The following is a 25,826-nucleotide window of genomic DNA, read 5'->3' as shown; positions in this document are numbered from 1 at the left end:
ATAACTATGAGGAGGCAAGATGTTTGTCTTCAATGTGTGTGTGTCTGTGTCTGTGTGTGTGTGTGTGGTGTCTGTGTGTCTGTGTGTGTGTGCATGTCTGTGTGGTATCTGTGTCTGTGGTGTGTGTGTGTGTCTGTGTATGTTTGTGTGTGTCTGTGTTTGGTGTCTGTCTGTGTTTGTCTCTGTGTGGTGTGTATCTGTGTCTTTTAACATGGGGGCAGGGCTTTCTTGGGAAAACTGCCCAGTGCACATGGAGCTAATTGTTCCATGCCATTTATGCTAGTTTCTGATATTAATATTTTTCTTTTATTTTTATGACTTATTCATTTTATATGTGTGTGCCTGCTTGTGTACCACATGCTTTCAGGTGCTCAAGGAGTCCAGACTGGGGCATCTGATTCCATGGAGCTGGAGGGACAGGGAGCTGTTTTAGTTACCAGGACCTATTCAGTCAGAATGGTGAGAACCGAATCTACACCTCTGCAAGAGCAATAGTGTGAAGACTGGTGCCTCTTCACTAATAAGCTCCAGCCCTGGTGATGTGTGTTAAAGTTCAGTATTTAGAGGAAATGGGAATGGAGGCGACTTTTACTCTCTGTCCATGCACTGGGCTTCAGATTGTGACATCAAAATTCCAGGCAGCACAATCCCCACAGAAACAATGGACTTATTTTTTGGTGCTATATTTTGCTGTGAGTTTCTAACACCTTCTGAGTTCTGTAATGGTGAACTTTATGAATCCATCTTTGGCACATTTTTTTTCAGTATTTGAGTAAACTTCCTGTGGAATTTAATCATGACCGAATTTCCTAACAACCAAATTAGAATATACCAATTTCCTTTGCTTAACACTGAATATTCTACTAATCTAAACAAAGATTGTTTTTGCTATAGCCCATTTAATAGAAAAGGACCAATACAATACAGATAAATCACAATCCATGATCAATACAGAGAAACGAATTACATTGATTTATTTAGGCATTGCAGTTATTTAATTTCTTTCAAGAACTATAATTTCTGATCATAATAACTAATGCTGTGCATTGAGTTTATTAATTTTTCACATAAAATTTTAATATTGCAAGAATAAAAATAACAGAGCATTTCAGAAATATGCCTATCAACCTGACGAGTGATAAAATGCATTCAGCATTCAGTACTATCTATCTATTCCTTTTACACTGATAGAAAGAAGAGGTCTTAAAATCTCCAAGGTTTCAGGTCTTAAGTGTCCAAACATTGACAACATCAGTCTGCTTCCTTCAGTTCTCAAGTGAAGATGTCAATGCATTCTCATGCCTTATTTTTTCCATACCCTGGGTACAGCTTAAAATCAGGATACAGAGTTGCCTTTTGATTCATTTGTACCCAGATTGTACTCCAGCACTTGGGGTTGGAGAATGGTGGGTGCTAAAGCCTGGAAATGGTGGTCTGCTTTGTTAAAACTCAACTGCACAGCACGGTTTGTTAATTGTCTCATTTTGGCTGAGTGGAAACCTGCATCCAGTAGCTCATGTCCTGAAGGATGTAAGGGACTTGAAGTATTGTCTAAACTTACAAAGCAGCATCTCTCTGAAATGGTCCCCCATGAGGAAGTAAAAGATAGGGTTGACAGCACTGTTCAGAAAGGCCAGAGGCCTGGTCAGGATGTATAAGGATTTGATGGCCTTCTGTGTACATCCCTGTGGCCAGTTATCCAGGCGTGAGGCGATCCTCACATTGCGCATGATATGATAGGGTGTGAAGAGTACAGAGAAGATCACTACCGCCAGGACCACCAGGCGTAGAGGTTTGTCCAATGGCAGGGCAGTTGCCTGCTGCTGGCTCCTCCTCTTTAGGAAGACAACCATCTTGTAGTAGAAGAAGCACATCACAGAGAGAGGAATGAGGAAGCCCAGCAAAGTCAGGCACAGGCTGTAAATGAGACTGTATTTAGGGTTTCCAGAACTTGCATAGTCGATGCAGCTCATGCCCTTTTCTGTTGGGACAGAATTGATGAAAGTGAGCATGGGTAGAACTTCTAAGGTCACTACGACCCAGACAGCCAGAGAGATTAAAATGGCAAACTCTTTCTTTTGTAGAATGTGTTCTCGGAAAGGGAACTTCATGAGGAGATACCGATCTATGCTAATGAAAGTGAGAAAGAGGATGCTGGTGTAGAGGTTGGCATGAAGCACGTATCGGTTGCTTATGCAGAGAACATCTCCATAGGTCCAGTTCTCGTTGGCATAACTCTTTATCAGCATGGGAAGGGTGCACAGGAAAGCAAAGTCAGAGATGGAAAGGTTAAAGAGATAGACGTTGCTACTGTTCCAGTTCTTCATGCAGAAGAGGTAGCCGAACACCACAGTGACATTGCCAAGCATCCCCAAAATGAACTCGATCCCATAAAATGCAGAGAGGTAGTACTTTTTCAAGATATTCTCCACTGCCAGCCAATCTTCACAAGATGAATTCTGTGCCTAAGGCAAAAGGGGAAATATAAGATCAAACATTAGATTGTGAGCAAGAACAAATGGTAGAACAGTCACTGAAAACCTAAAACATAACTGGGAGTGGTTGGTAAAGAATGCGCTTCTTAGTCATGCTTAGTGACTCATGCCTTTAATACCAGGGCTGGGGAACCAGAGGCAAGCAGATCTCTGTGAGTTCCAAGACAACTTTGTCTACATAGAGAATTTCAGAAAAGGCAGGGCCATATATGGAGGTTCTCTCTCAAAAATGCATATTTTATATGCATTACTACATTGAATGCATATGCACACATTATATGTGCATGTGGATACATTATTTTAACAAGGCTCCATTGATATCTTCACAGTGTATTCTTGTAGCTGGTTGTGACAACACAGAGTAAAGCAAGTGACTAATGTGAGGCCATAAATGATTTCCAGAGAAGAACCAAGAAAAAATATTTATGTGTGTATATATATATATATATATATATATATATGATGCTATATTATAGATGTGAATAAAAGGAAGTAATAATTGAAACATTAGAAGTGGAGAAGTGATGCCTATAGTTTGTTCTCTGAACTCCACACTTTCATAACACATATGCTTGCACATACCTGCACACACACACACACACACTAAAGTAAGTAAATAAATGATAATGAATGAATGAATGAATGAATGAATGTAATATGAATGTGAGAGAGTTTGGGATGGAGAATATGTGATTACCTGTCTAGAAAATAAAGATACACATCTCTACCTGAAAAAAAAATTGTGTCCAAATACAGGACAAACATGCCCAAAGCTCAGTGTAGAAACAAGAAGAAAGCTTAATAATCAGGAAATAGGTACAAGTACATGGTAAAATAAGGAGAAGATGCTCATTCACCTTTGTTTCTTCAGGGTCAGCCACAGATCTCTACAAATTCTGATGAGTTAAACTGACTTGAACTCTAACCCAGTAAAGGAGGTAAGGTTGTTGAATACAATTGATGTTTGAATAACTTTTATTTGGTTGTATATAGTTAAATATTTTTTATTTTATTATATGTAGAACATATGATGCCACTTCAAAATATAATGTCTTAAAATTTAAAACAAGACAGAAAACATCAGGAATAATAATGATGAACACCATGTTTTCAAAGCTAAGAGTATAACCAGATGTTGTGCTCACCAGTGCCTAATGGCTGATTCACTTAAATAGTAATGAAAATATAAAGTAGGGACTAGTAGAATCATTTGAGAAATGATTTCACTGAAGTGTAGAAATTCCAGTGTCTTAATTGCTGCCAGTATAGCAATATATCCTATAGTAGTTAACCTAGAAATCATAAAACTATTTTTCTTTGTTACACAGAAAAATCCAAGACTAAAGTGCTCCAGATTCACTGTTTGGTGAGGAGTCACACACACTCTTCTCTCAGCAGTGAAATAAGGGCATGGCAGCTACCTTCAGCCCCTTTATCAGGGTATGATCCAATTCATGAGGGCAAAGCTCTCACACAACTCTCATTCAGATTCTGACATTCTGTATGATTAATTAAGTCTCAGCATATGAGTTTTGAGAGCATACTAGTTACAATTAGCCTTTGGTGAAGTCATGTACCTAACTGCTCTGATTCGTTTCTACTGTGATAAAATGCCCTGACAAATAGTAACTTAGGGAGAGTTTAATGTAGTTCACTGTTCCAGGTTACAGTCTATCATAGCATGGACGTGACAATGGTGGGAGCCTGAGACAGCTATCCACATCACATCCCGTAATCAAGAGCAGAGTGAAACAAATGTGTGGGTGCTCACTTTCTTGGACTCTGCTTGAGTCTTACAACTTAGGAAGTTGCCTAGCAACTGATACTGACCATCATGGGATGGACTTCCTACATCACTTAATTAAGACAGTCTCCCACAAACATGCCCACAGACCAACTGAGTGTAGTCAGTCTCTCATTGAGCCTCTATTTGCAAGTGATTCTAGATCAAGCCATTGGTCTTTAAAACTAACAATCACTCAGTTAAGAAAACATTGTATTAAGACCCTCTGAATACTAATGCTGTGATAATGGTCACCAATCTCTGATAAAACATGAGGGTTTTGTTTTTGTTTGTTTTGTTTTTTGTATTTTAATATTAGACCCCAGTTATTTCTAATAGAGAAACCAAGGTTGAAAACAAAATTTTGTAAAAAGTTCCTTCTTAAGGTTCAAGAGTATTAGTTATAGTGAAATAATTACTTCACTATAAGTAAAAGTACCCTGACACATATTTGTGCGAAGCATTTACACAGTTAGTTTTCTGTGAGGACGATATGTAGAGAATATATGTACTTTTGTCAAATTCAAGTTTTATCCATGTTGATTGTTGCTATTTTGGCAGTGTTTTATTTATGAAAATACCTCAGAAAGTTGTAGATAACATCACTATTTTATTGTTACTTTTGTGAGGTGTGTGCAAGTGTGTGTGCATGTGTATTAGTGCATTTGTGTTCACATACATAGTGGCTGGAGGCGAGTATATATTTTCTCAGTTGCTACTTGAAATTTTGAGACAAGCTTTCTCTCTGAACTGGGAGCTCACCAGTTGGCTAGAATGATTGTTCAGAAAGCATCACAGATCCTCCCATCACCCATCTCCAACTTTGGGAATTTGCATACCCCACCCCTCTTTTTAAGTAGGGCACAGGGCCTCTGCCTCAGGCCTTCATGCTTTCATGCTTAACCCTTCATGGTCTGAGTCAGTTCCCACAAACACTGTTGGAGAACCAAGCCTTATATTTTCACTGTCAATTCTGCTGTAGAGGATGAGAGAATTGTTTCTCAGTTTCATATTTCTGTTTCAGTCTTCTTTCCAGCTACTTTACTCAGCTTGCCACAACTCTCAGACTGCTGTCTTTGCATCTTAGCTCACCAAGAGGGAGATTCTTCATTGCTCAATCTGGATCCACCTTTCTCAGGTCCCACAGCCTTTCTTAGACTGAGCACTTGCTGAGGTCATATCCCTAGTGTTCTAGCTTCATTTCCAGATTTCTATCTTGTCTACCAGCATGTAAACACCCTTGTCTGTGGATCTGAGAATATTTAGTGTCAGACATCCCTGGCATCCCAAGTTGCCTTCATCTTCAGGCTTGGTTTCTAGAAAAAATGTCTCACCAAGTGCTTTGACATCTGGACCCCATTTTCTGTCTAAAACACCATATTCTGGTTTCTGTCCCCAAATTCTCCCAACAGCCAGAACACATCACAGTCCAGTGGTTAGTTTTCACCAGTTAATTTATTAGCTGGCAGTAAAATTGTTAGGAAAGCATTCTTATTTGCCTTTCATGGCAAGACAAAACCCTGGCTTTCTTTTCCTCTCTCTAGTTGCTTTCTGCATCTTTTGTGGCTCAGGAGTAAGATGCTAAGTTTCTGTTTCATTTCTGATTTCCCTTTTCTATTTTTGTCTTGGGTGATCTTATCCATGTTCTACCTTAATGACTATTTACAAACAACTCCCACTTTTCCAACCCATCCCAGATCTCTTTGATGAATTCCAGGAGTTTATTATTATATATTGTAGGAAGCCGCTGTTAACGGTGATATAATCTTCCATTTCAAGATGGCGCTGGCTGCGTGTCTTCTCCAGATGTAAACAATTAACTGCGCAGCTGCAAAGGCAGAAAGCGCGCCAAAGTCACTGCCAATCCCGAGGCATAATATTGGGTGGTGAGCGAACAGCCAATCAGAAGTGAATACGTCACTCTAGACTGTATTTAAGCCAGGCCCCTTCCACATCTCAGCCCTTCCGCATTTTCCACGTGTGTGATACAGAAGTAAAAAGTCCTCATTTGCAGTAACTACCCGATCTCTGCCTCTTGTGTTTTCTCTTCCACGGATGGTAAAGGGCTGGGGGGGGGGGGGGGTGCGCGTTAGATCATATTACTGTGAATTGGTTTTTTGCAGGCACATCTGACTTAAAAAATTCTTTAATTTACTAACAAATCTTGAAGCACCTTTGTTAATAAAATAATTTTCCATTTATCTAAATGCTTACCAAAGAAATCTTTAGTTATCTGCAATTTAACCCCCATCTAGAACAAACTACCAAGTCTTATTGATTTTATTTTCTCTGTGTTTCTCAGATCTGCCACCTGTTGCTCACTATGTATCCTTATACCAACTGCAGAAGAGGACATTTATAAGTGTCATATCCTCCTGCTGTGCCCTCATGTCTTTTCTTATTATTATCCATTTCACCTTTTCCACAAATAGCCAATCTTGAAAAGAAAACAAAACTATTGCTCAAAATCAAATTATGTTGCTATCCTAAGTTAAAATCTTTCCAAGGACTAACTTTAACTTCTTAATGACTCCACCCACACCACTAGCATCCACACTCCACTCCAGCCTCTCTGCTCTGCTCTAATTCATCTCTCCTTCTGTCCTCTGACTGCACAAAGCAGTCACACTGTGCCAGCCTCTTCTGCATCTCTTCACTGCTGCTTTTTTTGCTTGTTAATGCTGCCCCCCCCCACTATTTTGTCTACCCCCTGTATTTCTTTCAAACCTCAGCTCAAAGATTGTTTTCCCAAGATGGCTGTCTGTCCAACAAATCTAAATAAGCTCTGTGTCCACAGCATATGCTTTCTTCATGCATTAATTTTTGTCTTACTTCTTTTTAAAAATTTGTTTTGTCCCTTGTTATCTTCTACATCTGCATAGTGGCTAACAGACAGTATGTGGTATGGAATTGCATGCTAAATAGAGACAGCTGGAAACCTAACTGTTCATGAGGCAATTTTATAAATTCTTCCTCCAAGGCTAGAGAAGTAGTAAATCCACAAATTTGATCTACTAATCACCATAAAATCTTATCCTGTGCATAATAGAATACACACACACACACACACAAATCAGTCACTGTACTTACTAATGAGACCTGCAAATACAAATACATCTGCATAAAGCAAACTTTAGCATGTAACTTCTAGACGTGGTTTGAGTATTTAAGACATTTAATAAGAATTTAATCTGAAATTGCTAAACATATAAAAGTTCAAAAAGAAATAAACTAAAATATTAATAGTTTCAGTCTTACCAGTAAGAATCCAGATTACTTTTGTTGTGTCATTTCTACTTTGGTTTATCTGGATGTTCTGTCTGACTGTCTATGCTTATGTAGCATTTAAAACTAAACCACAGGATGCATACAATTAATAACATAAAATTTAAATTCCCAGAAATTAAAAACAATGCAGCCTGTACATCAATTCACACAGGTAAGAATGGCTCCCACTCTTCATCAAAGAAGTTTTTTCCTCTTCCCCTCACCCCAGATGGACACTATTACAGAGATCCTCAACTGGTCAAAGTAGAGAACAAGGGACCATGGGTGTGCAGCCCCAGTTAGTACATCCACAGCCTCTAACCCAATGTGCAGAGAACATTGTGGAATGGAAGCCGAATGACTTAAGAAGCAGAGAAACAGATGGCTACTGTAAATATAATGCCTTCTAGACATAGCACAGAACTTGCACCCATGAAATCTCAACAAAATGGTTGCCTTAACAAGACTTACATAATGACAACACCTGTTGACATACCAATGTGAATGGGACAAGTTTCAGAAGAACCCATCTTTAGATGAAGAGTTAGAGACAACCAACAGCTGTTCAGAGAGGGAAAATCAGTTCTCTCTTGGGACAAGTCCCCTGGTAGGTCATCAAATCCCAAGTGATCACATCTAAACATGTATTTTTTCAAGCAACACTGAGTGAAATTAATGGCAAGCTGTATGTGAATATAGATGTACACCTATATCTGTATCTATTTAAATCTGTCTCCCTCTGTGTGTACATGTCTTAGACTAAAAATTACAGAAGAAATAGAGGAATGGAAGAACACAGGAGACACTGAAACAGGGAGAGGAAGAAGAGGAAATAATGTATATAGAGAATATATGTGTGAAATTTGAAAAAAATCTCTTAAAAATAAAGTTTGAAAAGGAAGGGCTTCGACTTTTGAAAAGTGAACATGCATTGCTCTTTACATAATGGAATTCTCTCACCATTATGCTCTAATCTGCTTCAGCATCCAATGCCCTAAGTCTGGAAACTTTTTCCTCCCTGCTTTCTAGAACATTGCAATCTCTTTCCCCCCTTTCTCTACTGACCAGATACCTTGTAGCTAATTCTTGTTTGCCTAGGCTTTAATGCTGAAGTTCCTCAAGACTTAATGTGTGATCCTTATGTCATTTGAGAAATACTAAAGCGTCGATACACACATTAAATGAAAACTAAGACAATAGAAAATTTCCTTGAGATAAGAAACTCATTTGTTTTGTTTTGAATTTCCTCTTCCTCTTTGTCTGACAATCTTAGATCCCATATAAGCTGAGGAAATGCCAGAGGTTTATGGAATTTGTATGGATCACAGAATGGGATGGAAATTGTATCCATGAAGACGTGCAACTAGAAGCCAGGCTGTCGGTAACTACCAATCCCAAGTCAGGGGTCAAGTGGAAGTGATGAAGAACTCTGTTTTTTAGTGACCCAAAGAGACTAAAGACTGAGTGTTTAGTAAACACAGACAATAATACCAGGGCCAGAGTAAGAAAAACGAATGAGGAATAAATTTATTCATTACTTTTTATCATTATTCTGTACCTTTGCCTTGTTTGTCATACAATAACTCTTCTTTAAAAACAAACAAACAAACACACAAACACTACCAAGACAAAACACTTTGAAAGTGTTCTTTTCAAGTTGACTGTGTGACATTGGGTAAATAGTTGGTGTGTGCTTCCCTGGGAAAGACCATTTCTCCCACTCTCAGCCCATAGTTGACTTAGTTCTTTGTTTAGGGTGGAGACCTCCTGGGCCTTTCCCTGTCTATTTCAGCATGGCTATTGTTTTTGCCCTTGTTCAGCTCAGTTTAGGAATTCAGGTCGGTGAACCTTTATGGGATGTAGCTTCTGACATGACTAGGAGACACAGTTTCTCGGAAACACCCTGATCTTACAAGCTTTTTTTCCTCTCCTCCACAATGTTCCCTGAGCCTTAAGTATGGAAGTTGTTTTGTAAATAATGTTACACCAAATGAGGAGTAGTGTTTATGAATATAAATGTTCAAATATGCATGTAAGAATAATTAATGCAAAAATGAGGCCATAAATTAGAAAGTGAGCAAGGAGGGTTATATGGGAGAATTGAGAGTGAGGAAAAAAAAAGGATAAAATAATGTAATTATAATATAATCTCAAAAGTACAAGAAATATTTAAACAAACATAACAAAAAGTGTGTGGATAAAATACATATTAATTGTAAACTACAGTGTGGATACAAATAACAAAAAATCAGGGAAAGAAGTTTAAGCCAATTAGTCCTATTATTTTTATGCTTTAATGATACTGAAATTTGTTTGTTAAAATGAAATTCTTCTTTTCATGATGTCTTATAATCTATTCATTTAATATATTTTCAACTTGTTTTATTTTTATCCCTCTTCATATTCATAGCACTAACAGATTATTATTTTATACACTTAGGCTCTCTAATACTTATAGGTTGATTTAGCTTCACAAGGACGCATTTTGAGAATATTGCATCAGGTATATGTGCACCCAAGTGTCTTTTTTTACGGCATAATTATACAAATTAGGTACATAAGGTGTGTTCCTTTAGGCAAAAACAGCAATTCAAGGTGAACATTTCCTATCAGACATCACTAGCCTTTTCTGTACTTTCCATGAGCTGTCCTGTTCATAGGCAACAGACATGGAGACAAACATGCAGTGGCTTACTGAAGTGAACCATTAACAGAGAACTTCCTTTTAAAAACACATTAGTAACTAAAGGGAAATGACTATTAGCTCCTAGCCCACGGTCACAGAGTATGTTATAATTAATAAGCTACATGTAAACTGAACACACCCACATGAGAAAATTGCTACTACTCATTCTTAATTTAGAATGATGAAAACTCCTTATAAAGTTAGTTTTCTAAATGTGAAAATAGTGCATGTTCCTTACCGGAAATTTAGAAAAATTACATTAATGAAAAACCTGGTAATCCAATTCAAACCCTTTTTCTATATCCTTGACTGTTATAGAAAGCCTAACAAAAATTAAAATTTTAACTGCCACTGAAATGTATGAAGTTATTTCAACAAGTTACTTTCATTAGTAAACAATTTAAGTGAAAATGTGTTTACATGTATAAAAATATAAGTATTTGGTATTCATTAATTATTTCACTTTTATATATTCCACAAAGTACAACAAAATATTAAACATTACAGTGTGTATCAAGTTGCATTTTTCATTAATAAGTTAGGGACTAGACTATACAGTTTGAGAAGTAGAATAACAATCACTCTGCAGTTTACCATTTTCTTTAGTAAATCTAATTCTTAAGTCAACTCATTTTGACAAATGTAAATGCAAATTTTAAATTTTGGAATGATTTAAAATTTACTGTATATTTTCTTAAATTTACATGGTAAGTTATTTTGCAGGATGCAAGTTATTTTCCTTTTCTGTAAATAATTTTACTTTTCAAATCATTCTAACTATTCTTGTTGAGGCATTATTAAAGACAGTAAGCCTTTTAAAGCAAAGCAAATGAAGCTTTTGGCAACTAAATCAATGCATTTAGAGCCTTATGAAGTAGATGTGAAAGTCAGTAATGATTGCCTTTGGCTGCTTCACATCAACTTAAGAACAGTTCCCTGGGCATCATTTAGCTCACAAAGCACTTCCAAAAGAAGCTCTTAGCAGAAAACTTGGTCTTCTTTTGTGTGTCTGAGAGACCTGAGCTGTAGTGTCCCTTACCATTCTGCTGATGGCTTCTTTCTTGACAGAAATCTCTGCCAGGAGCTGGAGACAGCTTCTGACCCAGTGCTGTGTTGCTGGAAATGGCCAGTGAAGTCTAATTTGCATATCATGCTGCCAAGATTAATAATTCAAAAGGCAGGGGTAATTTATTCAGAAAAATCTCCAAGTCATGCAGAAAAACTCTTGAAAAGTGAAAACACACAACAGATGACTCATTTTGTAGAGAATAGTTTTAACAGAGACATTAGAGAACACTATTATTTCAATTTATTTTATACACACCCCAAACAGCAAAGAAGCATTCGATCTTCCCATGTGTATGCACATGGAAATGTGTATGCACATTTAGGTAATAAGGAATAGCAAACATTTTATGTTTAATATATAGTTGAATTAATTTTTCATTTTTTTTTCACAATTTTTGGTGACTTCTATACCAAGCATACGATAACTAAACTGCTTCATAGTAATCCCAAGGAAACTATAATTTGTGTACTTGGGAGCCAATCTGAACATGAGCCTTGTCAGAACACTGCAGAAAGGCTGTTAGAACCTTAGGTAGTATCCATTTTATTTCCTGTGATTAAATTCAGGAAACATAAAAAAGTACATCAGATGGCTAGGGATTAAGGAGAGAGGCATTATCGTATATGACAATCTTAAGAGACAGCAGTAAACTTTCCCCAGTCAGTGTTCTGAATAGCACCCGAAAGAGTAGACTTACTGTTACAGACAGGAAACATACCTGGCCTTTTCTCAAGGCTACATCAGTTTAATATTCAAGCAAAAACCTGGTTTGGTTGACCTGAAGGATAGGGATTACACAGGCATTTTCTACTTGTAGAGAAAAAAATGGCTAGAGATTACTTAGGGATACAGTTTTCAGAAAGAAAATAGAGTAGCCAGTTGTGGTTCATGGATATCTCCGAGCTAAAAAGAAAAGTGAGAGTATTTTGTTAAGTTCTGACCACCACTACGTAAGAGTGGTTGGGGTGGTGATTCCCTCTTTGTGGGTGCCTGGAGTTCCCCAGAGCTTCCTGTTTCTTGTCCTTACTTCCTGATGGCCAAAAATGTGGTCTGCACTTCTCTTTTTTTCCCCATAGGACTGCAACCTGATAGCTTGGACTTCCTGTCAAGTGCCCCATTGCTCCGGACCACTCCACTGGCAACAGGGCCGGCGTAATAAATAGACTGCTGTTCTTTTCATACCATGACACCTTATTCCAGGTTACAGAGCATAGGTACAGAGAATCTGTCCAGCAGGGCGAGTGTCCCTGTCACACTTCCGGGCAACCTCACAGGCCCAAATGTAAGCTCTGCACTCTTCATACGACATAATGTGGTCACACTCTTGTAAATTTGTATTAACTAACAAGGGACAAAACATTTCTCTTGTCCTGGATTTGCAAATTATGTTGTCACTTCTGTTCAGCCTATAATATTTCAGTGGGCAAAGCTTCTAAGTTTTGTTTTCCTTGTTTATAGAAACAGTGTAACATATTGAATCTCACCAAAGATTCTTTTTCAATTCTTTTAACTATAAAATAGGAAAACTTGTGACAATACTAGGGAATATATATATATATATATATATATATATGTCTATAGTATACTATACACTGGGGGTTAGTCATAATGAGCTGTTAACTAATATAACATGGCATACGTGCTTGCTAAAGATTTACATTTTCAATAAATCAAACTTCCTTTTGTATAACTTTAATTTAATGCTGTTGGTTTCAGCACAGGAACACAAATTAAAATAACCTTACAAAACCCAGCAAGGTAAAAAAAAAAAAAAAAAAAAAAAAAAAAAGATCTTTGAATCCTTGTTCTGAATTTGCATTTTACTAGCTGGGTGATCTGTGAAACAAACTTGCCTAAGCCGATTTCCTTGTTCAGAAGGGGCCAGTGACTCTATTCCATTAAGTTCCCAACGTTCACAGTACAACATAAAATAATATTTGAAAGTCCAATGAGCAGGCCATGCAAGAGAAATTTGAGGAAAATCAGATCCACTCCGCAGAAAACTCAAGAGAAAAACAGAGAGAGGAGAGCGTAAATGATGGTTCAATCCAACTCACTGCTTCCCAATGTCCACTGTGGTCCCTAGCGCATTTACTTTATGTACCAGAAGTCCCTTTATAGTTACATGAATGTGGTGCAGAGCAAACTGTCAGTGCCCTAATTTTCAGTTAAGGAAACTGAGGCCCAACAAAACCTATATCCGTTGCACACATTGCACAGCTGATTAAGGAATGAGCCAGAACTTTGGGTCTTTTCTCTTAACTTGATTTGGCTTTATTCGCCTGTCATAAAAAAGAATAACCTGCTAGGTCAAAATGTACACTTAGTACCATTCCATAGTTTTTACCATAAATATGTCAATTTCATGTGATTTTTCTCTAATAAAGTAAATTTAGAATAAAGTTAGCAATGGTTTACAAAATTTATTATTTATCAAACTTAATGATTAGATTTCCCATCTACAAAACAGAACACTTCACATAAACAAGAGTCAAAGATAAAACACTGAAGTGTTTATGGGAAGGTCCTATTAGCAAGGCCTCCGGGCATGCTTACAAGATACATTCTTTCATTACAAAAATAGTCTGTGTGGACAAGCAGCTGGCCTATGGCTCACACTCATTTTTCCTGGATCACAAGCCAGGAAACGGGAGGACAATCAGTCATACCAAGAAATGTCTTAAATCCTTAAGGGGAAATATTCACAACAACCCCAAAGGGTTTAATCAAGCTAAGGACACAGAGGCCTCCAAGAAGATTTTTTTTTTTTTTTTAACACAGCACAGAGTAGAGGTTGGTGTAGGTTGTGATATACTTTTCCAGTTTCTAGACACCAAACCAGCACTATTAGCTGAGTTTACATTACCATGAAATACAGTCTATTCTTAATTCTGTCTGAGTCAAATAGTCCATTTCTTCTCTAAATAAGAAACAGGGAAAAAAAAAAAAAAACCCTTGTTTTTTAAGAGTTACTTTCTTTTCAACAATTAATTCAAAGCTAAATCTTGTTCATTCATCATAGTCAATCACAGCAAATAAGAGTACACATAGGCATAAAACCCAACCTCAAGGATTATTTTTCTATTTCTTGAGAATTTTCTCCATGTACTATGATAACATCTTTCTCCATCCACTGCATGGACTCTCCCCATGTATTTTCTTCCAGCCTCTTGCACTCCTTTTTATATTCACTATACTCAATTAGTGTTATCTGTGTGTGCACAAATGTGGAGTCATGAATCAGGATATGGGCAACCTATAGTGGCCACACTCTACGAAATAAATGCCTATCCCTCTCCCAGCTACTACCAACTGCCCGCAGCACCTCAGCTAGGGCTGAGGTTTCATAAGCTCCTCCTACATCCATGTGAAATTCTGCCTGTCTTGATCTTATTCAGGTAATTACAGCCTCTGTGTTCATGAGTGCAACAGCCATGTCATGTCCACAGGCAGCATTTCATAGTACTCCTTCCTCTTTTCCAGCTCTCTTACATAATTTCTGCTTAGTCTCCTAGGATATTCCCTGAGGCTTGCCAAGAGGGCTGATGTAGTATCCCATTTACAGCTTTGATCAGTTATGAATCTTTGCATTGACCACTGCTCAGTGAGGGGAAAAAAAACAACCAAAAACCCAAAACAGAACAAAAAAAACCTCTCTGACAAAGGCTGACATTAGCAGAAGTGGATGCACATAAACATATGTTCAGAAGGAAGTTTGATAGTGTATCCTCTGTGTAAAACAACCACCTATGGCCTGTGAACTCCAGAGCAAAAAAGCAACCTATGTGCCCATTAATCAAATGAATGGATAAGAACATATGGCACCTATGCACATTGAAATATTTCTTAGCTATACAGAAAAATTGAACTTCAAGGAAAGTGTAATTAAGCAATTACATTGAAGCTCAACAGTGTAACTTAGGTACAGAAGAACAAACAGCAAGCTTCCCCTTACACACAAAGCCTAACTTCAAGTATTTTTTTTGTGTGTGTCACCCCAAGGATGTTATTGTCTTCCTACTTAAGGATTTTTTTCCAAATTGTCAATGCTCTTGTTAAGTGTGAAGTTTCCTTTTTCAGCCTGTTTGTATAACATTAGCTAATCTATAACACGGTAATTATTTATGATAAAGTGCAGCAAAATTATTGAGTTTAGACAGTACTCTATCAAATGGCTGTCGTACCTGTAATCTCCACTAGACAATATGTCATTTTGTTGATTTGCTAAATTAAATATTATCTCATATTTGACTTTGAAAAACTGACATCATCATTTGACCTTTTGTTGTTGTGTGTATGAAGCAAATTTGGGCAGAGTTACAGATGGCAAACAAGAGATAGACAGACTGTCTTCCTCTACACTTGGTTCCACGCTCATCACAATTTGTCTAGTTCTGGTTGGTTTACTGTGCCATAATTTTTCTCAATGTAGTGCTCCAGGGATCCGTATCAATTACATACCACCCTCTCAATGTGTATTGAATGGAACCTTTTCTATAATACTGTAATAACAAGAAGAAGAAGAAGAAGAAGAAGAAGAAGAAGAAGAAGAAGAAGAAGAAGAAGAAGAAGAAGAAGAAACAACAACAACAACAACTTGATTTTCACTTACACAACTGGTGAATTTGAATATAGTTGACCCACTTACTATGGCTTTTGAGGGTTTGTCATGTCTACAATTTTTGTTTAAAATTTTCACAAAAAAAAATACGATCTAAATAGTGAATGACTGGTTTAATGTTCACTCATTGTGTTTAGTACAACCTTTACTTTAGGCTTATAGGATCACAAATTAGAGGAATCCAGAACATTGCTGAGGGATGACTTATAATGCTACATACAGTTAATCTTGTGGTTTCTGGGTTTGTGACTGATCAAGAAACTGTGCTATTTCCTGTTGGTTACATAAGCCTCCTTTTATAATGGGGAGAAGAGTCATGTACATAAAGAAGGACAGGATCCCATCCGATCAGATAATTTGAGAGAAGGGAAGGCAGGGGAGAGTGTTCTAACACTTTTCATTACTTCTATGAATTAAGAATAGAATCTGTGAGAACAAAATTTGAAAGCAGCATTGTAACAATAACAAAAATTCATGGTCAGCAAAGACCACCAACAATTTGTTAAATATAGTCATAATAAAAATATTAAGCCCCTGCAGGGGCAGGGTGACAAAAAATAAAGGCATACAAGGGCATGCACAGACAAGTCCAAACAAGCCCAAGTGAGTAATGGGCTATCTGGTGTTTACTTTTCTCTCCCTCCCTTTTCTGGGAGGTCCGAGTTTCTGCAAGTTCTGCCAGTTCTGCAAGTTGCTGATGTTTGAAATATCCAATCATATGTAACCGCGCCAAATTTTCCCGCTCTCCCCAACCCCTACCGATAAATATCCCAAGTTCCCTGGGTCCAGGGCGCGGAACCTCTATCTCCTGTGTGAGATATGTTCCAGCCCGAGGGCCCTCGTCATTAAACCTCCTCTGCAATTGCATCAAGAAGGTCTCTCGTGTGTCCTTGGGGCGTGCAGGTCCGGACTTGGGTGAGGGTCCCCTTTCGGGGGGGATCTTACAGAGGGTCCCCTTGCGGGGGGGGGTCTTACAAATCAAGGTACAGAAGATATGGCAAGAAACAGAGAAGTAATACACTGAGAAATGAGAACATCACAGGGTCATGCTGATGCAGGGCATGTGTGGATGCTGGGTCTGTGTGCTAGTCCAATGGACACTGGGAAGAGCAAGCAGGTCACTGACAGCAAATAAATAATACATTTAGTAAATATGTAAAATATATATATTCCAAGGAATATGGCTTATTTCCCCATAACAGTGCCAGTTTATTTTAATTATTTAATTTTCACAGTATTCATCATTTATTTTATAACTGTTACATTTTATTAATACAGATGGAAAAGATTTTTCCAGAATTTATATCATTTTATTGACTATGATTTGCATGCCATATCTTAAAGAAATTAATTGTTGCCGCCTGCAGCAACAGCTGAATGGGTTCACCTGAAAGCGAAGCAGAGAATAGGGGAACAGCGGGAAGAGATGAGGCCAAGACAAAGTTCTCTGATCAAGGCCTCAAGTTTAATAATTTGCTTTCACATATAAAGGGGAAGACCCAACCCCCCAAAGTCTCTTCTTGGTTCAGCCCAGGGGCTGGGCAAGGAGATAGCAGTCTGGAAGGTGTCAAGGATAGCTCAGCAGCCTGGGTGAGGGTTGTGCATCCTTAATCACAGACCAGAGGTGTAGAGAGCAAGCTCAGCAGGCAATCCATTCAGCTCAACTCCTGTGGCAGACTGCAGGTCTCCAGCTTCCCAGATCCTTTGTTATCTCTAGTGGTAAACAGCATGTTCCGGCCTGCTCAACCTGGACAGGTTGGCAGCGTGGGGGAAGGGCACAATTAATAATTGGTGTTTATACCTATAAAGCTTGCTTATAGATGTTCCATTAAAACAAAGTATTACATTTGTTATAAAATGTTAAGACTTTTAATTCTGGAGAAATAAAACTCATGTATTGTTTTTGATAATTAAACCAGTATGTAACATCTACCACTACATTGAGAATAAACATAAAAGGTAAACAAATTTTGGCAGGAAGAAAATGTAACTGCAGAGAAAAGATTAATGTGGCCAACAAGTTTCTACTCATCTTGACAGCAAAAAATATAAATATTGCTCACAAATGTGCTTCATATACGTATTTTTGCTTAGTGTGTGTTCTGGTCATATTCTAATATTAACTACTTTATTGAGGATACTTATCATGTCATGTGCAGTTATTTGAAACAACCAAGCAAAGTCAAAGAGTCAAAGGTATACTTTACTCTCTCTCTCCTGGTCCAATCCTACAAAGCTGGAGGCTATTATTCTCCCTGATAAACTTACTCAGAACACAGTATATTTGTCATCGCAAGGAGCAGCACGTTGGCCTTCCATATTCTGGCCATGCCTCAGTTTCCTTTATCCTTAAATATTTGTAATATAATATTCATTTCTATAATAACCATGAATTATGAATGGAAATGCAGTCTTCTAGGACTTTGTGATTCTCTGGGTATTAGTTCTTTTAAGAAAAAGTCTGACTGCAGCTCCAAACAGACCACTCCAGACCATGCGGTTCCAAGGGGGGGGGGGGAGGTTTATTTAGGGGATAGGGCAAAGGTGGGGAGAGGAAGGTGGAAGATAAGAGAAAAGAGAAGTAGAGGCCAGCCATGACCACGTGGAGAGAGAGGAAGGTGGGGGAGGGGACAGAGAGGCAAGAGGGTAAGAGAGAGAGTAAGAGAGTAAGAGAATAAGAGAAAGAGGAGGGGGCAAGCAGCCCCTTTTATAGTGGATCGGCCTACCTGGCGGTTGCCAGGTAACTGTGGGGAGGAGCATACCTGGCTGTTGCCAGGTAACTGGAGAGGTGGAGTTTAGACAGAATACTAACATTCCTCCCTTTTTGGTTTAATTAAAAAGAAAAATTAGAAAGAGGTGACGGTGAAGCAGGAATAGGGACGTTGTGATATCTGGCTACTTCCTGCTGACATTGGGGGGTGACGTGTCTCTAGAGGGAACATAGAAGAATGGGTATGGGGGTGTTTGTCTGGTCGTAGGAGAGTTGGCTGTTTTCCTGCTGTCCAGGGTCTATGGAGCCATCTGAGGACAGGTCAGAAGGAGCAGGTCCAGTAGAAGCAGCTGTGTATGTGCCAGGAGATGGAGCATCTAGAGGTTGCTTCTCTGGAGTTGTTCTGGATATGCCTGGACTTTACAAGATGTAAGGAATAAGATTAAGTACATTTGGGGGAAAGAAAATTTTTCTAAGATGTACATTTGAAACCCAGAGGGATCCCACCCATTGGAATAGGTAAGTGGGAACTTTAGGCAGATATACTTATCCAGATGGCATCTATTTGGTCCGTGAAAGGTAGATCTGAGTGGGTTTCCTGTAGCTTATAAGTTTACAAAAGAGATAACAGCATGAGTTAATAACATAAGCAGTCTTTAAGATGAACCTTTGTTGGATCGTATAGTGGCATGTTTTATTAGAGGTAGGCGAGTTTATAGGAACTCAGATATTAGGACAGTGGCATAGCAAGAAGAGGAAATAAGAAGCATTTAATTGATGGCAACTGAGTTTAGTTAATGAGGTAACAGATAATATCTGTGAAAGCTTAGCTGTCAATGTAGTCAGAAGTCTGAAAGAGCAAACAATAATCTACCAGTTATATATTATTTTTAAAAAATGACAGAGTCCACTAGCCAAAAGTTCCCATGGTCTCCATAGTCTCTTGGGCAAAGTCAGTTTGGCTTCCAAGTGCAGAAGATGCAGAGCTTTTTCTCTGTGGAATGGATATGCGTGACATGAGAAATGACTTACCTTGGTTTAGCCAAGTCATTTGACTCACAGCATCCAGTTTAGCCCACTAACACTGGGGATATAGCTCTGTTGTTATATTTGTTAGTTCATTCATCTTTCGTTCTTTCTTTTTATTGCTGAGGACTGTTCAATGGCATATATATATATATATATATATATATATATATATATATATATATATCATTCAACAGTTGAAGGACATGCTGAATGTTTCCAATGTGGAGCTATTAAGAATAAAGTTGCAATTGATAATAAGTTCAAGTATGTATGGGGCCAGGCCAAATGAGCAGGCCCACCATCCACGTTTGAAAGGTATTATGTAATTGGATCCCAGCTTGGGCATTGCTAGTACCAGCTTGGGCATGATGTTAGTATGGAGAATCACCTGTCATGCTAATGAGGAGATAATGAGAGTACTGTTTGATAAGAGCAATGAGCTTATCAGACATAAAAGAGAGCCCCTTACAATTACTTTGGCAGTCATGAAGGGGCAGGGGCTGGTGAGAGCAGATACTGACATATCTATTCTACCCCTACAGAATTCCAGCTATGACAACTTAAAAACAGCCATAGATGAGGACATTAAAGAACTTAAACGAGAAATAGCCCACTTAAAATCAATGAACTCCATGACAGAAGTTGTGTTACAGAATAAAAGAGTGTTAGACTTGTTCTTACAGCAGAGGGAGCTACATGATGCTCTAAAAGAGAAATGCTGTTTTTATGTGAATCATTCCAGGATGATCAGGGAATCACTGGCTAAAGTGAAAAACAAACAAACAATGACAGCAACAATAACAACAAACTGAATAAAGTTGCTTTCAACAGGCACACGTAGGTTTCTCAGTAAAGGTAAGCTTTACTTCTCTAGGATAAAAACCTGAGTGTGAACTTTGGGGGTTACATGACACAGCATGTTCAGTGTTGTAGGCACTGTATGTAGTAGTATTGCTTCATTGTTTTTCCACCAGAGTGTGTGATTCTCCAAGTTTCTCTACATGCTCACTAGCATCTAGTGCTTCTCTCATCTTAGTTTCAACTGTTTGGAAAGATATTTAGCCAAACACATCTTATGTACTTAGTTCCCTTCCATATGTCTTTTATTAGTGAAATGACTGTCTCTGTATTTGTTCATGTTCTAACTTGACTATATCTGAGACATTTTTTAGTATGTAATATGAATTGGTCTTGAACTCCCTCTGTTTCCCATCTCAGCCTCTTGACTGCTGGGATTTAAGGTTGTGCAACTTAATATGAATATTAAGATTTATTAAATTATTAAAGACTCATTCTATTATTACCTGTATTTATGAATTTTTAAACTCAAGACAATTTATATGAGTTATTTTAACTACTAAGGCTAATTTACATATTAGACTTTTGTCACATATGTACTGATATGTTTTCACTCATTCTGGATTATTTATGATTCCCTTGCAGGGCATAGGTTGATACTGTGATAGAGAACATCCCATGATCACTGCATAGTGGTAAAGGTCTCCAGTCTCTATCCTGTAGGTTTCCTGTGATGTTACTCCAGCAGAGAGCCAAGGAGGTGCTTGCTCCTGTTAGGTGTCTATGACATCAAACTGCTTGGGACCTGGGAAAACTCACTACTGCTAGGCAGCTTTATGATTCTGGGCTCTACCCTTAGCCATTCTTTGCTCTGTGCAGTGCTGGCCCAGGGGTTTTTGTGGAATCTGAAACAACTGGAGTGGTGTTTTCTAAATCTTGTCTGTGTTGCTCTACTAGGTACACAGAGTAGGTTTTCCATTCCTTTGGTAGATACTGGTTTCATCGAAATTCTCCATGTTTCTTGTCTGTACCAATTGTTCTTTCAGAAACATCAGCTTCAGTATCTCCTTGCCTGGCCTACATCAGACATAAAGAAATCTAAGGGGAGTAAAACCATGTATGAATGCTTCAATTCCTTCAAATTTCCAAGTCATACTTTTCACATCCATGGTATTGTTTGTCAACACACCATGCTGTACGTAACTGTACTTGAGACTAAGTGTCACTGACATGCCATTATTTGTCACAAATACATACAGCTAATAAAAGTGTGCCATGCATACATGTACATGATTGAAGACATATGTAACATACACAGGAATCCACTATATTTTAAATCACTGTGTATATGAAAACTATTCTGTCAGAAACTAAATATTTTAGGAGACACAAAATCGACTTGAAAAGGTGCTTTGTTTTGTCTACATGGAAGGATCTAATTTTTAAAAATATGCAAAACTATCAGCACGTCTTCGCCTGCACCCTTACCTAGTTTGCACCTTAGAATCATGAGACAAATGTTTCTTGAAAGTGGATGGTGTGGTGGTTTGAATAGGTATTGCCCCCATAGTTTCATGTGTTTGAGTGCTTGGTTCATAGGGAATAGAACTATTAAGAGGTGTGGCCTTGATTGTGTAGGTGTGGCCTTGTTGGAGAAAGTGTGTCACTGTGGGGGTGGGTTTTGAGTTCGCCTATGCTCATTTTTCTACCCAGTAAGGCATACAATTTTCTTATGCTGCCTGAGATTACAATGTACAGCTCTTGGCTCCTTCAATACCATGTCCACTAGTACACTGCCATGGTTCCCACCTAGATGATAATGAAATAAATCTTCTTAAATTGTAAGCCAGCCCCAATTAAGTGTTTTCATTTATAAGACTTGATGTAATTATGGTATTTTTTCATAGTAATAAAACCCAAACTATGACAGAATAGTAATGAAATAGTTAGAGAAATGATTACTGAAAAATTCCTTTTGTGAGAGCACACTAAATTCTTTCTCTGAAATAAGTTAAAAGCACACATACTAGAGACTGTCATGAATCCCATTCTTATAAGGCTACTTCATAGTGAAGGACAGGAGATTCCTTTCTCACAGTGATGCTACTACCAACCAGAACAAAAGGTGTTGCAGTTCAATGGTTATAATGATACATATCTAAGAGAGGAATTGTATCTATAACATTATTCTTTGTGCGAGTTTGTCTAAGGAATTAATCCTATCACACATACTTAGTACAGGAGGCCTTATTAGAGCTAAGAGTCAAACATGTTTCATTTATTTACTTCTGTATTTTTTGAGATTATAATAAAATTACACCATTTATTTCTTCTCTTTTATTCATCTAAACCCTCCTACAAAATCTTCCCCGTTCTTTTTTAAATTTATGGCATTTAAAAAAATGTTGTTGTTACGTATGTGTGTGTGTGAAAGTTTATATACTCTTAACAAATAACTACACACTGCACAGCCTATATAATGTTACTTGTATATATATTTTCAGAGCTGATCATTTGATAACATCAAGTTGTGCTCTTCACTGAGAAGATTTTCTCCTATTTTCAATATTCTTTAGTTACATGCAGTTCTTTGTCAGGTTGAGGCCTCCTGAGCTTCCCCCTGTCTAGATTAGCATAGCTATCTTTGTTTGTAGAAGAATTTTATCCCAGCAACCTTGCTACTCTGATCACATCCAAAGACCTTTTAGGTCTGTGTGATCTGGTTGGAATTCAGACATGCCCTTAAAATATACCTTTAATCTCTTTGGCTAGAATCCTTTAGTATACAAATTAATTTCCCCAAAAATGACCTCCAATTGAGGGGCAGACAAAGTGACAAATCATAGAAAAATTTGACAGAATGAGCCAGAGATAGGATATACTCAACACAGAAGAAAAGCTACTTAAGAGCAACACAGGGAGAGTGAGTAGGTTCAATCAGTTCTGTTGAATAGAGTTGAGTTTGGTGCAGCTCAACGTGGAGTTCAGCTGGGTAGAGTTGAGTTGGGAGTCAGTGCAACGAGTACAGTCCGGTGGAGTTGAGTTCATGAGTTTATGCAGAGGCAGTTGAAATGAGAGAATAAGAGAGAGCCAAAAGATGAGCATGCCAGAGATAGAGGCCAAGCAGAACAATGCAGAGAGAAGCCAAGAGAAGCCAGATTGAATCAGTCAGATTGGAGAGGAGTTTGGGCCAGAACAGCTGAGTTGAACCAGCAGCAGAGTTCAGAAAGAGCTAGAAAGGGTGAAACTAGTCATCAATAAACCTCTGAGACAACAAATATATTTGATGAATAAAAGTTGCTTTTAAGTTGTCATCCTTGTTCAGGTCATGTTTAGTAAGTAATATTGATGAGACTTTACAGGTGTAACATCTGGCATTTCTAGAAGTACAGTCTCACAAAAACTTCTGTTTTCTGGCCCTTACAATTTTTTTGATCTAGTTTACACAAAGATCCTTAAGGCTTAGGTGCAGGAGTTATGTTGTAGATGTATCTGTAGGCTTAGATTTTTCAAAACTTACTTTTAATAAGGGTTTTTAAATCCTGTAACATCCCTTTTAGACCACTATCCACCAGAGACAGTGGAAAGGAAAGGTTAATAGATCAAAGGAGGTTGTTGACCTGTTTAGAAATATTTCTTTGGAGCAAATCCAATCTGCTTTGTAAGGATATTAGCAGTTCAGTTAACATGAATCAGCAGCAACAGCAAACACCGTCCACAAATCAGCAATGGCAGGTCAATCCAAAAGAAACCACAAGGCTCTGTCAGTTGGCCCAAGTCTCAGGAAACAGCCAGAAGCTGCCAGAACACTACCAGGAGGTTTTTAGTGTGTTTCTTTTTATGCGGTCACAACAAACGATGACCAACAAAGAATAGTAAGGTGTACCAATACCACATATCATTGTCAGCAAAGAACAGCATCAGCAAAACCCACTGATGACCAGCAAAGAATGGCATGACATACCAATGCCATCCAGCACCATCCACTGACTATTGGGGTATATTTATATCCTTTCCAAATATCACATGTCTAGCAAAAATGTCACATGTTCTTTTTCCAGGCTGCCTCCAGAAAAGCACCACATGTCTGTTCTTAGGAAAATATACTTCCATGTGTCTACTTCAGCAAAAACATTCTCTCATAAGACAGTTTCCAAAAAAGAATCACATAACACAACTAAATCTCCATAGAAACCAAAAGTTTCCACTTCAGGTATCAGTTAGGAATGGTGTGCTATTTTAAATAATTGGTACTCTTCAATGTGAAGGGCAAAAGTCAACCCATTCTTAGGAATTTTCTGGACTTGAAAATACCCTTAAATGAAAATAAAGAAAAAATGCCCTAGAGTTTTCTATTTTTCTCAAAGTCAAGCCCAAACTTGTAATTAAAATTGTAAACTGCATGTACCATATGCCATCCCACCTCTTGATGTCCTTAACAAAAACATCATAGTTAGCCCTCAGTTTTAAAACATCAGTACTTTCAGGCATATGATTAAACAGCCAAGTATCTCAAAGACACTGGCTTTTATTTCTCCAAATCCATGTCTCTATGTGTATGCAAAGAGTTCACTGACATTTCTTACATGCCAGAGGTGAAGGCTGATGTGGGAACCCATGGTTATAGAGCCTTCCAAATTCTGAAACAGAGTTTATCACACAGTCTTAATTATAAAATATCTACTTGGACTTGCATATTTTCTCTGAGATTTAAAATACCAGAGATATAATGTTACAGGCTAAAACTTGTAACTTCTAAGAACATCCCCAATAAAGAGCATTCAATGTGTCATTTTTAGTGAGCAGTAATATATTAGGGCAATCTTTAATATTTTTCACAATAAAATTCACATGATTAAAAACCATTCATCAATCACTGAAATTTACACAAATGATGTAAACATATAGTATTATCTTGAATTTTTATCTCAGTTTTTGAAATGTTTATTTGTTTATGCTTCATAGCTTCTCTGCCTCCATATCCTGTGGAATTTGGCTCTTTGACCCTTTTTATATTTAAACTCCCACAGTTTACAACTTAGTGATGTTATCATTCCAAGAATGACAAGGGTTCTTCTTGCCCTGCAAATCTGAGTTCTAAGAGGGACAAGCAGTAGCATTACTTAATTAAATGTGTCAACAAATGACATACATTTTAGGATGCTTATATTTGTCAATGTCCTTAGAAATAACTGCAACTAACACTAACCTTTCTGTAATAAATGACTGCATATTATTCACCACCTCCCAGACATGAATAATAGAAACAAACTGCCATCTGTATACATTTTTTTAACTGAAAAATAAGTTTGTGATGTGCTTAAGCTATGTCTGCTATTATTTCCTATTATGCCAGTTATCTTGGGGA

General features: G+C 37.8%; 1 protein-coding gene, 1 long non-coding RNA gene and 1 pseudogene across 3 annotated transcripts in view; 1 reads left to right on the top strand and 2 right to left on the bottom strand.

Moving 5' to 3' along the window:
* Positions 1–75: 75 nt before the first annotated feature.
* Positions 76–25,826, top strand: part of LOC117707322 (glyceraldehyde-3-phosphate dehydrogenase pseudogene) — a 50,983-nt pseudogene continuing 25,232 nt past the window's right edge. Inside the window, exons 1-2 of the transcript XR_013109840.1 lie at positions 76–459; positions 3,367–3,433. The product of XR_013109840.1 is annotated as a glyceraldehyde-3-phosphate dehydrogenase pseudogene (transcript). The remainder of the gene's footprint in view (positions 460–3,366; positions 3,434–25,826) is intronic.
* Sucnr1 (succinate receptor 1) lies at positions 1,038–12,352 on the bottom strand. The gene is made up of 2 exons (XM_034500704.2): positions 11,271–12,352; positions 1,038–2,465 (listed from the first exon to the last, which is right to left on the bottom strand). The coding sequence occupies exons 1-2, from the start codon at positions 11,376–11,378 to the stop codon at positions 1,515–1,517; spliced, it is 1,059 nt and encodes a 352-aa protein (XP_034356595.2). The 5' UTR covers positions 11,379–12,352; the 3' UTR covers positions 1,038–1,514.
* On the bottom strand, positions 4,556–8,812 carry LOC143441995 (uncharacterized). The gene is made up of 2 exons (XR_013109845.1): positions 8,017–8,812; positions 4,556–6,344 (listed from the first exon to the last, which is right to left on the bottom strand). It is a non-coding gene; the product is annotated as an uncharacterized LOC143441995 (long non-coding RNA).

This window comes from Arvicanthis niloticus, chromosome 4 (assembly GCF_011762505.2).
Source record: "Arvicanthis niloticus isolate mArvNil1 chromosome 4, mArvNil1.pat.X, whole genome shotgun sequence".
Classification (NCBI taxonomy): domain Eukaryota; kingdom Metazoa; phylum Chordata; class Mammalia; order Rodentia; family Muridae; genus Arvicanthis; species Arvicanthis niloticus.
The sequence above is the reverse complement of the archived record's forward strand: the minus strand, read 5'-3'. Positions and strand labels throughout refer to the sequence as shown.

Coding starts and splice junctions, on each gene's coding strand:
- Sucnr1 (XM_034500704.2), bottom strand. CDS start 11,378: ATGCAAATTAGACTTCACTGGCCATTTCCAGCAACACAGCACTGGGTC. Junction 2,466..11,270: donor AAGAAGCCATCAGCAGAATG/GTAAGGGACACT, acceptor CTTTTGCCTTAG/GCACAGAATTCATCTTGTGA.